Source organism: Rousettus aegyptiacus, unplaced genomic scaffold (assembly GCF_014176215.1).
Source record: "Rousettus aegyptiacus isolate mRouAeg1 unplaced genomic scaffold, mRouAeg1.p scaffold_m13_p_4, whole genome shotgun sequence".
Classification (NCBI taxonomy): Eukaryota; Metazoa; Chordata; class Mammalia; order Chiroptera; family Pteropodidae; genus Rousettus; species Rousettus aegyptiacus.
In genome coordinates this window covers 92,269,639-92,282,097 of record NW_023416307.1, presented here as the reverse complement: position 1 = coordinate 92,282,097, position 12,459 = coordinate 92,269,639, and the positions used below count along the sequence as shown (strand labels likewise).

The following is a 12,459-nucleotide window of genomic DNA, read 5'->3' as shown; positions in this document are numbered from 1 at the left end:
TAGATGTCGGATTACCCATACACTTGCCTCTTCATAGGCTGTCTTATCCCTCAAAGTATCATAGAGCACAATGAGGCAAAATGAAACACAGCAGTAATAATAATAACAAAAACAACAATGACTGGCATTAATGGAATGAACACTTACTACATACCAGGCACTGTGCTCAGCACCTTCCCCTCATTCTATGATTCAGCCCACCCAGCATCCCATGACATATAGATGCTGTTATTATTCCCATTTCACCGGGGAAGCAAGAGAAACTTAAAGAGATAAACAGACTTCTTGACAGTAGTTACACAGCTAGCTTGATGCCCAGGGCAGTTTCCTCAGTGGTCGTGTTGAGGGAAGAAGGTGGGACTGTGCAGTGCCAGCCTAATATTGTGAGCAAGGCCAGTTTCCAAAGGCTGAGTCTGCAGCTCAGCTCTGCAGTTCACCAGTTGGTGGCCTGGGCAAACCAGACCTGTCTCTCTCCTCAGTTTCTTCAACTGTGAATGAAGATAAATGAAGACTTCTACTCCTTACTTCACAGTTCTCTTATGAGTAACTGTTAACTACTGCCATCAATAGAAGTTGTAAATCTAATATTTGGGGCCATTTTTCCTATGCCAGGCTCTGTGCTAAACGCTTTACTTTTGTTAATTTTTTTCTAGCCGTAAATAAAGTGGATAATTGAAATCCCTATTTTATAGTGGAGGAACTGGAATTCAGAGAGGTTAGTGACTTAGCCAAAGTCACATAGCTAGAAAGTGGTGGAACAGGGATTCCCCACCACCGTTCTGTTCTCTTTATACTCTCCATCTGATTATTCTGTTCTCTGATGCACGCGAAGATCTAAACCCCCATTGTCTGTCTGCTCTAGTACTTTTTTTGCACATTTGACACTCTGTAGCCGTTTGAGCTGGTGCCCAAGGGCTTTTATCTTTGCTCCTTCAGGGATTTCAGGGAATCACTAATTGGCATCATTCTTCCCCCTTGGCTTGGGAGACCTTGGAACATTCAGGGGGAAAATTTTAAGCCTTAAATCTGTGCAGAAACAGAAATAAGGATCTAGTTTCCAGGAGATCCTGGTTGCCCACCTCTCACTCTCCCACTTTCCCACTTTCTGTTCTGACCAAGTCAGTCTCACTTGTTGTCCAGTTTTGTTAGTGGGTAGTAATTTTCCCAATTTACTCTCTCCATGGAAGTCTATCCATCAAGTGCTCTTTTTAAATGTCCTGCCTCAGTAGGACTTGAAGCCTAGTCTCTTGCCTTTGTAATCTTAATTCCAAATCTTTCTCCTTTGCAGAGCCCAGCAACATGAAATGACCACATTCTGTTTCTATCTGCCCTGCAGGGGTTCAGTTCTGTCTTCAACACATGGCCCCAATGGATTTCCTTGCCTTCCTGTGAGCCCAGGCCAGCACTGGTAGATCTTATGCATCATATCTTAATTTCACATAACAAAAGTTTTGTCAAGTACCCAGCCCGCCAAATTGCCAAACCAGAAGTCAAGCCTATATGCATGTCCACTCTGTAGCTTTCCCCTGTCTATGTGGCTCTGCACCAGGCCCTCTGTCAAGCCCATGATACACACATATTTCTAATACCACTATGATAATATCTGCAGAGTCAGGAACACAGTTGGTAAGTAATGAAGCTGGAATTGGAGCCCCTGTGTTAACAGGTGCCATAGTTAGGCTGGCATGGAATGTCAGAGCAAAGCGGCCCTGGTACAGTGAAGTCTTCCAGTCTAGCAGGTGGACAGGCTTATGTGTCTACAGGGTGAGAGAGTGGTGATTAGGGTGGAGAGGAAGGGGCTACAGGTTGTTTGTGTCTTAGCAGCCCAGGTGAGGGAGGCCATAGGTAGACAATGGGTGGGTAGGAAAAGGGTGTGTCTGAGTGTGGGGGTCAGAGAGACCAGGGGTTCAAACTAACTTGGAGGTTGCCTCATCCACTACCTTCCCCACTGCTTAAGCCATCTCCACCCCAACATCCTGAAACATTTCTCCCCACCCCATCATGCCTGGTCAGCTCTACTTCATCAACCTGCTCTGGGCTCAGAGAACTTTTCCTCCAGGGTACATTCCCTGAACCCTACTCCGTGCTGGCTCTGAGCATGAGCTTGCTTAATGCCTACTCAGGGCTCCCACTGCTCACGTGGCTTCTCATGGAGTGCCTTGGTTCATCTTCACCCTATACAGTAGACATTGTTCATGAACCCATTTTGCAGATATAGAGACTGAGGCCAAGAAAGGCTAAGAGTGTGGGCAGCAGCACTCTTGCACCCTAGCTACTCAGGACCTTTTAACCCCCCACTAAAAGTCCCAGAACCATCTGGCAGGGCCATCTCCAAATAGCTGGGAAGGCCTATGGGAAAGCAACTTCTCAGCAGCTTCCCAGACCCTCACTGAACCTTCTCGTTGATGTACCTGTCTCTTTCCACCATGACTATGAGCAGTCTTTTCTCCCCTTCTCTAGTCTCTGCCTTTTATGTTGGACAGAGGTCTGAGGATGCTGATATGAAGGGGGCTAGGTCCCAGACTCCTCTGGAGATGCTCACAGTCTAGTGAGGGGACCACAAAGAAGAAGAAGGGATGGACCTATAAATGGCAGGCGACACACAGCAGTAATAATAGGGGCCAATTGAGAACAAGAGTTGTTATGTCAAGCAGGTGCCAGAAGCCAGGCACAGAACTGAGAGTGATATTTTTTTTTAACTTCTAGTTTTTATTTTTTGAACATTTATCAAAAGAAACGATCAATCAAAATTTAAAATTTAGGATGAATTAATTTATGATAAAATAATCAACCTAAAATATTAGCCTTTTCATTTAGGGCCAAGGAAGTCAATAGTTCCCATTTAAACAGAGAATTATAAAATTGATATTTTAACCTATATTTGATGGCACAGAAATATAAAAGTCATACACCTTTCATTGAGACCTTCCTTTTCTTTCATAGTAGAATTCATATAATTGCTCCTTAGGTTGGTAATCAGGCTTTTAAAAAGTCACTAGTTCTTTTTTGAAATATATCTACAACTCCTCTGATAATGAGAACACTTTTAAAACAGTTCTTATAGGACAAACTCTTATTGTTCTCTGTCACCAACATGAGAAAAATACTACTGCAAAGTTCCTGTTGTATAGCTGAGACACTGAGACGCAGGGAGGGGTCATCGTTGGCTAGAAGTCACAGAACGAGAGACTGATGTTCCTGGGATTTAAGCCCAGGCCTCTGGTTACAGAGCTTGTGCACACTGTAGGTGTTCAAGAAATGCTGCCTTATTGTTTGTTGCCAGATGTTGTGAGCATTGCACATGTGTACAGTTTACACTGTTCTGTTGAGTGTTGGTGGGAGTGAGTGCAATCAATAGAGGGGTTCCCTCTTCTGGCCTGCCAGAGCCTGGGCAACCCAACCAGCTCACATGTCTTTCTCCTCTCCTGCTCAGATTCTTAAGGGCATGTAGTGATTGGAGGTTGAATGAGTATGTGCCTGACAGGGATGCTCAGGCACTGTCATCACCCTAAGACATAGCTTTCTTGGATGTAAAGAAATGGCTTGGAGCTGTTACCATGAGCTCAGCTTTCCTTCTTATCCAGGCCTGGCATTCTCCCAGGATGCCCTGGACCTGACCCCAGTCTTTCCACTCTTCTCCTTGCAGGGAGCCGAGAGGCTGCCTTCACGTATGCCATCATTGCTGCCGGTGTGGCCCATGCCATCACAGCTGCCTGTACCCAGGGCAACCTGAGTGACTGTGGCTGCGACAAGGAGAAGCAAGGCCAGTACCACCGGGACGAGGGCTGGAAGTGGGGTGGCTGCTCTGCCGACATCCGCTACGGCATCGGCTTCGCCAAGGTCTTTGTGGATGCCCGGGAGATCAAGCAGAATGCCCGGACTCTCATGAACTTACACAATAACGAGGCAGGCCGAAAGGTAGGCAGCCAGGAAAGGGAGCCGGGAGGCTCTTGCAGAAATGCTTCAAAACAACTTATTCATAATGGCTGGTGTTGGGTCTCTGGTGATGAGCCACAGGGCTCTGCCCTTAGTCTCATTCCACTTGACTCCATTGTCCATTCACTGTTGGTTGGGATCTGTGTATGGCAAGGAGCTTATCTGTTACTAGAGAGATCAAATAACTGAATCTCTGTTAAAACATATTGCGTATAACTCAGCAAAGTGGAAAGAGGGATGCATGTGAACTTTTATCTTTGGGTCTACAAAATCAACTGTACAAAACTCTGATTGAAGGGAGGGGTCGAGGTGAGTTCAGTAGGAGTCATCCCTATGAACCAGGGTCTCTAACATGTCATTGGTCACCTCAACCAAAATCTAGAGTTAGAAATAAAGGAGGTGACCATTTTCTCTTTATTGCCTCCTTAAGTCATCCTGGATTCTGGACTCAGCTTAGAAGAGAGTTGGGATGTTTCAGGATGTTTCAGTGGAGATGGCTGGGATTTAAAGGGGGCTGGACACCCAATCTCATGAGAAGCTGGTTGTCCCAATGCAAGAGAACCAGCCCAAAGTACAGAGTGAGGGCACATGCGGTGGGGTGGGGGTATGACAGAGAGGCAGCTCCTGCCAGGGTAGGGATAAGTCGTAGCCATGAGATTCAGAGTGAGTTAACAATAAAGGAGTGAGCTCTTTATCTCAGGGAGTATGTGGGGAGAAACAGCTTGACCAGACATCTCAGGGTACCCAAGTCAGTGCCACCTGGCTCAGGCAGTGCTTTAGGCTGTGGCCTGAGGTTGCAAGTGGCTTCTTAAATACCTGCGAAGGCCGAGGGGCTCAGAACCCACCCTGGAGCCTTCAGGTCCAAGAGGTGCTGAAAAAGAAAAAATTCTCATCTCAGGTTGGAGCTCTGTGGAGAGTTGTCTGTGAGCCGGGGCAGATGGGAAGGGAGGGCTCAGTGCTTTCTGGGTGGAGGACAGACCACTGCAGTGACAGGACTTGTGCTGACACCACCGGGGGCCACAAATGCAGGTTCCCAGGGAGGCTGGGCAGGAACAAGAGTGACAAGGACCTAGGCGACTATGCATAGGGTTATGGTGAACCAAGGAATGCAGACGCCATCCATAGGACCCCCAACTCAGCTCCAGCTTATTGTGGCTGTGCAGAAATGCCAGCCCCCAGTGGCCAGACCTTCTGATTTTAGACTCAGATTTTTATGTACAATCACTTCATTTTTAAGTGTTGGCATTTAAAACTGATAGTCACCAGTAACTCTTAAAAAATATATAAAAAATTAAAAAGAAAGAGAATTACCAGAGTTTCAAACACGTAAATCTACTAAGTGTGGGCTGTGAGCTGCCACATTTGAGTGACGGATATATTAAGTGGTCCAGATCTCATTCTGTTATAGCACGTCCATGGGCCAGGCAGTCTTCTAGCTCTGGACACGTCAGCTCACTTCATTTGCAAGGCGTCTCTAAGAACAGTAGCATCTTCATCTCCATTTTATAGGTGAAGAGATTGAGATACAGAGGGGTTTAAATGATGTGCTGAGGGTCCCACAGCTAATGAGCAATGCCAGAATTCGAACCCAGCACATTTGGCTCTCAAGTTGTCCTTCTTTGCACATCATATGCTGCTGTAGCGTGGTGGTCAGAGGTCTATCTGTGAGCTTTGTCACATTCCTTCCCAAGAAGAAAGCAGAGCTGGCCACGGTGTCCTCAGGGCTCAGGTGAGGAGGGAAGGAGACAAAGCAGGAGAGCACTTACCACAGGGCCTTGTTCCTAGTCCCCTGCATGGGAAGGGTGTGATTACAAGTTGTGCAAATACGTGTCACACAGGAGGGAGTCTGTCTAGTAAGTGTGTTGGAAGGCAGCCTGCACACTTTGGAGGGGAGCGAGGCCCCACACATGCATGTGAATGGGAGAGGCAAGCTGGCCCTTCCTCCAGCCCTCACATACTACTCCTCCTTCCCTCCACTCCAGCCTCTGGCCACATCCTGTGTGTCAGAGCCTCCCAGTCAGCTCAAGCCGCTGTGAGTCACACTGGCAGAGCTGCTCACCTGGCCTGCCCCACGAAATGTACTGCGGTAAATTGTAAGGCCCTGCCTGGCCCTACCTATTCAGTCTTGTGGCTGAGACCTACTGCCAGGGCCAGCACATCCTTCTAGACTTCTCGGCTATTTATTCCTCTATGTTTCTGTGGTCAGATCACTCTTTAGAGCAGAGGTCACAGGCCACCTCCTACTCTGGAAGCTCTCACTCCCTGGGGGCAGACAGAAAGAAAACAACTGGCTTACCTCTTCCACCTCAGTTTCCTCATCTGTGGCTACCCAGTTGGACCACCGTGAGAACTAAGGAAGAGAATTTCTAGCTTGAAGTAGGAAGGGTTCAGTAAATATCAAGTAAGAGAGAGTTTTATAAGCCACAGAGCCCCAGCAGACATGAGGGCAGTTGTTGCGGTTCGAGGCAACTCTTGGGTAATGCAAATGCTAGAAGCTATCGGACATCATAAGACCAACCTCAAGGGGCTTCCTGGAAGAGATAGACCCTTACAAGATGAATGAGGTTTGGCTAGACAGGGAAAATAGGTCAAGGCAACTCGGTTCTAGTGTGGAGAGGTAGTGGCCAAAGGCCCAGAGGTAGTGGCCAAAGTCCCCAGAACTTAGGGCAAGTTTAGGGGCCCAAAGTGGCTGGTCTGTGAATCCCTATGGGGTAACAGCAGCCAAGGAGCTTGCAAGGTCACCTGCCAGGCCAGAGAGTGAGAGTCTTGCTTTCTCTCAAATCTTTCTGTGGCTGCTGTTCAGGTTTCAGCTCAGATGTCCCCTCCTCAAACAAGCTTCTCTTTCAATTCCTTCACAGCCTTTACTTGGAAGTAGCCTTGTTCCTGAGCTTTTTCCCACTCCCCAACAGACCATATGCTTCAGGGAGACAGGGACCCCAAGGATCTCATTTGTACCTATACCCCCAAGGTCAGCATACAGAGCTGAACTGTGTATGTATAGAGTGAATGGTTGAGTACCTTATGGTCGCTGGGGAGCCACTAATGGTTATGGAACAGGGAAGGGACGAAAGTCAGAGATCCTGACTCCAGGGAGGCAATGTGAGGCTGTGGAAGGCACCGGAAAAGAGTTCTGCACTAAGTGTAGTCCGGGCTCTCTCAGCTCAGGGAAACCAGCCTAAGAGACACCCCATCTCCACTCTAGTTTGTGAGGACTTTTGTGGATGGGTTCCTGGAACAGCATTTCAACCTGGCACTATGTATTTTCCAGAGCCAAGAGGTGGAATTTGGGACTCTCCAATGTGCATAAGGAAGAGCCTGACCGACCACCAATCTGGCCCCTTTGTGGTGTTGGGGTGCAAATGGAGGCTCAGTGGTGGTCTCGACTGGCACTCAGGCACCCCGGGCAGTGGCCACACTGCTCAACCAGAGCACCACATGAAGGCGTTGTCTCAGCCTAGCCCTGGGGTAGCCAGACCCTCACTCTTTGCCACGGGGCACCCCAAGGGCCCAGACACTTATCCAAGTGGTTAGGAGCAAGGGTAGCCACTGAGGTCGAGGTAAACAAGGCTTAGCGTATATTAGCTCTGAGTTCTATCCCTACTTGAGGCCTCGGTTTCCCCATCTGTCAGAGGAGACTATGACACTCATTTGTTCTGGATCCTCAAACAAAAAAGAAAAAGAAAAGAAAAGTCAAAGAGCCAGTCAGGGCCATGTGAAGACACACACTGGAGATGCCTCAGAATTCTGCTATTCGAAGGCATGGGGCCCAACCCCAGAATCTCCCCCACAGTAGGCTTCCATGCCCCCCGCCACACACACAGCAGAGGTGAGGAACCAACAGGAGAAATGGGGCCAGCCCGTAGCGTCTCCTGGCTGAGCGTCTTGGAAAGGATCACACATGTGTTTATCACTGGCTCCCTTGCTCCTGCTGTGAGGAGACAAGACTCAACCTGACCAAAGGCTCCAGGGTTTGTTGGCAGCTCATGCGAGAAAAGGAGGAGGCAAGGGAAGTCAGGGAGGGGGTCTATGTCCTGAGGGGCAGAGGTGTTTACAGGCCCAATGAGGGGGGACCCAGGGCAGCCCACTGGGTCTCCTTCATCTGGCAGACGAGGGAGAATAAACGTTGTGGGAGCATCCTGCCCTCACAGGTCTCCAGTTTGGGTCCAAGGCTGGGCAGAGCCCAGTGCTAGCCTGTGGATATAGGCCACAAGGCTGAGGCAGTAGGGGCATCGCACTACAGGCTCGCCTGGCTTTCCCTGTCCTCGTCGTTTCATGCAATTGTGTGATCTGCAGGGTCAAATAAGAATGACCAGGCAAGATAGAAATTATAGTATTTCCCTATTGAAATTTTAGGACTATAAAATTTTTGGATTAAAATCATAGACTGTTCAGGTTGGGACTGTAGAATATTAAATTCACATTCTCACATGTAAGGTTTGAAATGATAGGATCTTTGGTTGTAAAGGAAACAGGCATGAGAAGCATTGGGTTGACATCTTCAGATGGTAGAATCTCGGTCTTTGAGTGATTTTTTTTCTAGCCTTTTGGGCAGTGAGGAGATGAGCTAATCATGATTCTTGCTCTCAAGATACTAGTCTAGTGAGAGTCAAATAAGAGGAGCAAAAATTATGATTCAGGGTTCACACCGCAGAAGAAATGCCACACAGAAGGCTCAGAGGGAGTGCAGAAGAAGGAGTGATTTTCTCTCAGAGAAGTCTGGGGACCTCTTCGGGGAGAAGAAGGGACCATTAGCAGAGCTTTGAAGGATGAACAGAAGTCCTCCAGGTGGACAAGGCAGGTGGGAAGGAGGAAGGCAGTTCAGGCAGAAGTAATAGAATGTATTAAAGCATGAAGGCTTTAAACAGTATGGTTAGGCTTTGTGGGAGAGGGCAGAGCTCTATGTGTCTAGAGAGAGAAGGGGGATGGGTGATGAGGCTGCAGATGGGGCTGGGGCCAAACGCAGGGCCTTGAGTGCCAGGCAAGAAACAGGACTTTCCGCTTACACGAAGGTTCTTGGAGACACTTTGGTTGGGGAGTGCTGTGGGCAGGTTTCTGGCACTCTATGGGATAGAGTGTAGAACTAAGTGAAGAGGGACAGGGCAGCAGCTGGTGTCCAAACCCAGCAAAAGCCTTGGGGTGGACAGGAAGAACAGCTGTTAAGGAAGCAGAATAAATAGGACCTGCCTTCAGTTACATTTGGGAGGGATGGGTGGGTGTTACCCCTCGCTGGGGTCAGGAACTGAGGCAAGGGAAACTGATCTGGGGAGAGATGATGAGGGTGCCTTTGGGTGTGGGAGTGGGAGACCCTGTAGGCAACAGGTAGGGATGCCCAGGGACCACTGGTGCCTGGATCTTAATTTTGGAAAGAGGCCTTGGCTGCAACCACTTCCTGACAGCTACCAGCAAGAGGTGGTAACAGAAGCCCTGGTGTTTGGTAGGATTGCCCATGGGAGGATTTACATGGGGAAAGTCAAAGAGCTGGGCACAGCCCTGGGAAATGGGCACTGGAGCAAGCGGGCTCTGAGAAGTCAGAGAGCCGGGCAGAGTGCCAGGAGTGGGCCCCGTGGGATACGGAGAAGCCCAGACTGCACTTTGAGCTTCTGCTATGTCCTCGCTCTGGAACCTCAGCCAAGAGCCCAGCCTTTCTGAGCCTCCATGATGGTATTACCTGGACCACTGTAGAGGCCTCGCTGTACACTAAAAGCAAAGTGTGCAGGGAGCTCTGGGGGCCTCGAGGGAGGGAGGAGCCCTCGGCAATCCCTTCCTGGGTGTGTGGTGGCTGAGCTCAGGAGAGGCAGCCCTGGGGATGGGGGCCCAGCTGGGACAGGGCTGGCCCCTGCTGGAATGTGCTGCTTTCACCCACAGAGGTGAGCTCAGGGGGATGGAATTCCACCTGAGTGAGAAGTCACCTCCCAGTCCCTGCCCAGCTTCATGCTCCGGGAGGGTGCCGGTCTTGTCCCTTCCTGCCCTGTCCCGTCAGGTGTGGGTGCTCCTGGGAGCTGGATTACTACCCTGCCCTGGCTACAGGCAGGCCTGTGAGTCAGGGGACACCAGGGACCCAGCCAGGCCACTGGGGTGGGGCCCAGATAAGGCTTGCTCAGCTATGCTTCTCTCCACTGTCCTGAGGGCCACTTGCATATTTGGCCAGTAAGAGTGGTCGGTGGTGGTACGTGGAGGGCCTGGAGAGCCAAGCCCTGCCTGCCTGGCCTGAAGCCTCTGACCAGGGCAGGCTGTGAGGACGCCTCCTCAGGCCACTGTGCCCTCCATTCCTGCCCTAGATCCAGGAGCAGATGTACCTTCTCACCTTCCTAGATGGAAAGATCTCTAGCCAGAAATTGAGGGACTTGGCCCAGGGGCATCCTTAGGTAAATCTCATCCATTTAGGGCTTTGGTTTCTTCCATGGTGGGACCCTATGGTCTCAGAAGGGACCTCTAGGTCTGACATGTATGGAGGGAAGTCACAGGCAGGGTATTTAGGGCTAATGGAGGCCAACTTTGTCTGCAGCCACGTACTCCTAGAATCCACCAAGCTCGTTTCTGCCTCGGAGCCTTGGCACATGCAGTTTCCTCTGTCAGAAATGTTCTTCACTCAAATCTTTGCATAACAAACTTCTATTCCTTCAGGTTTCTGCTTAGATGTCCCATTCTCGGGGAGGCCCTCCCTGACTTCCCTATGTCCATGTTATCTCTCTCCATATACTACATTGCTTTGTTTTCTATGTGACATTTATCACCATATGAAATTATGTTATCTACACAGCTCTTCATGTGTTTATTGCCTGTCTTTTCTCACTACAATGTCAGCACCATAAGAGGTAGGGGAAGCATGAGTTCACAGCTGCATCCCCCTGTACCTAGGACATTGCCTGGTACACAGTAAGTGTTCAAGAAATATATGTTGAGTGAATGAATGAAATGACAAATGTCTGATCTAACCTTGAGGAATTTCCCAGGAGTGCAGTTGTCAGATTAAAAAAATAAAAAAACAGTAGTCCTAGTTTAATTTGTATTTGAGATAAAATGAATAGTTTTTAGTATGAGTATATATAGTCAAGATACAGAACATTTCCACTGCAAGGATCCCTGTGCTACTCTTTTAGAGCTTAATCTACTTCCCTCTCTCCCTTATCCCCCTCCTATTCCCTGGTAGCCACTAACCTGTTTTCCATTTCAAATATTTTATCATTTCTAGAATGTTATATAAATGGACTTATACAGTATGTAACCTTTTGGGATTGGCTTTTCACTTAGTATAATTCACTCAATATTCATTCATGTTGCTGTGTATATCAATAGTTCATTCCTTTTTATTACTGAGTAGCAGTCCGTGCATGGATAGACCACAGTTTGTTCAACCATTCACCTGTCGAAGAACATCTGGGTTGTGACCAGTTTTGGGCTACTACAAATAAAGCTGCTATGAACATTTGCATATAGGTTTTGGTGTGAACAAATGGTTTCATTCTCTGGGATAGATGTCCAAAAGCACAAAAGCTGGATCATACAGTAGTTATTTGTATGCTTAGCTTTGTTAGAAAGTGCTAAATCATTTTCCATAGTGGTTGTACCATATTACATTCCCTCCAGCAATGTATGCATGATCCAGTTTCTCTGCATCCTCACCAGCATTCGGTGTTGTCACTTTGTTTTACTTTTGCCATTCTGACAAGGGTGTGCAATATTTCACTGTGGTTTTAAGTAGCATTTCTCAAAGGGCTCATGATGTTGAACATTTTTTCATGTGCATATATGCCATCTGTGTATCCCCTTCAGTGCCATGTCTATAAACGACTTATGCCCGTTTTCTAATTAGACTGTTTATGTTCTTACTGTTGAGTTTTGAGATATCTTTCTACGTTCTAGATGGTAGTCTGTCAGACTTATGGTTTACAAATATTTTTTTCCCTGATCTATAGCTTGTCTTTTCATCCTCTTCACAGGATCTTGTGCAGAGCAAAAATCTTTCGTTTCGATAAGGTTCAATTTATCAACTTTCCCTTTTATGAATACTGCTTTCGGTGTTGTCTAAAAACTTTTTCCTCAGCCCAAGTTCTCAAAGATTTTCCCCTATGCTTTTTTCAGAAGTTCTGTAGTTTTACATTTTATAATTAAGTTTGTGATCTGTCTTTAAATTAATTAATTAATTAACTATAAATCAACAAAGTTTCTATCTTTTAACACTTTATTTATTGAAATTTATTTATTTTTAATTGTAAAATATGCACAACATAAAACTTACCATTCTAACATTTTTAAGAATAGTTCAGTGGCATTAAGTACATTCACACTGTTGTACAAACATCACCACCATCCATCTCCAGAATATTTTTCATCTTCTTCAAACTAAAACTCTGTTCCCATGAAACACTGTCCCTATTCCCCACTTCCAGCCCCTGGCAACCATTGTTCTACTTTCTGACTCTATGAGTCTGACTACTCTGGGGATGTTGTGTAAGTGGAATCTTACAATATTTGTCCTTTTGTGACTGCCTTATTTTGCTTAACACAATGTCCTCAAGGTTC

General features: G+C 47.4%; 1 protein-coding gene across 1 annotated transcript in view; it reads left to right on the top strand.

The window, feature by feature from the left end:
- The window catches only part of WNT7A (Wnt family member 7A), a 68,155-nt gene that overhangs the window by 18,972 nt on the left and 36,724 nt on the right, over window positions 1–12,459 (top strand). The window contains exon 3 of the mRNA XM_016129584.2: window positions 3,647–3,918. Coding sequence (XP_015985070.1) covers window positions 3,647–3,918 — 272 coding nt within the window. The remainder of the gene's footprint in view (window positions 1–3,646; window positions 3,919–12,459) is intronic.